The sequence below is a fragment of the Puntigrus tetrazona genome, chromosome 14, assembly GCF_018831695.1.
Source record: "Puntigrus tetrazona isolate hp1 chromosome 14, ASM1883169v1, whole genome shotgun sequence".
Classification (NCBI taxonomy): Eukaryota; Metazoa; Chordata; class Actinopteri; order Cypriniformes; family Cyprinidae; genus Puntigrus; species Puntigrus tetrazona.
This window is the reverse complement of record NC_056712.1, coordinates 25,816,558-25,817,011: the sequence shown is the minus strand read 5'-3', so window position 1 is coordinate 25,817,011 and position 454 is coordinate 25,816,558. Positions and strand designations below refer to the sequence as shown.

The following is a 454-nucleotide window of genomic DNA, read 5'->3' as shown; positions in this document are numbered from 1 at the left end:
TATATATATATTAAAGATTTTCCAACATTTCTGTGGAAAGACTTCATATACATCATATCTAGCATATCTCTTATCTCTTAACTTGAACCAGTGACAAACCACCATAACAAAAACCCATTTTCTCAGGAAATGAAAAAAGTGCTATATTGACGAATCTTCAGAGTAGCGTTTGAAGATGCTGAGTGGAGAACTTCCACGTATTTAATGCAGCGATCGGTGACGTGCTTCTGTTGTGTTGAAGGTCTGGAGAAGGGAAAGGTTTACACCGTGAGAGTGTCAGGCACCACCGTGAACGGCACGGGCCCGACGACCGAGTGGATCGCCGCAGAGACCTTCGAGAACGACCTGGACGGTAAACCGACGCCTCCTTCCCTTTCACTTTCCTCCTGTTTGACGAATTTGTTCGGGATGCGAAGAACGCCGTTATTTCTCGCGGATCAAACGGTAGAGTTCA

The 454-nt window shown here is 45.2% G+C and overlaps 1 protein-coding gene across 1 annotated transcript in view; it reads left to right on the top strand.

The window, feature by feature from the left end:
* Positions 1 to 454, top strand: part of LOC122357539 (neogenin-like) — a 9,938-nt gene that overhangs the window by 656 nt on the left and 8,828 nt on the right. The window contains exon 2 of the mRNA XM_043256939.1: positions 242 to 352. Within this exon, the coding sequence (XP_043112874.1) occupies positions 242 to 352 (111 nt within the window). The remainder of the gene's footprint in view (positions 1 to 241; positions 353 to 454) is intronic.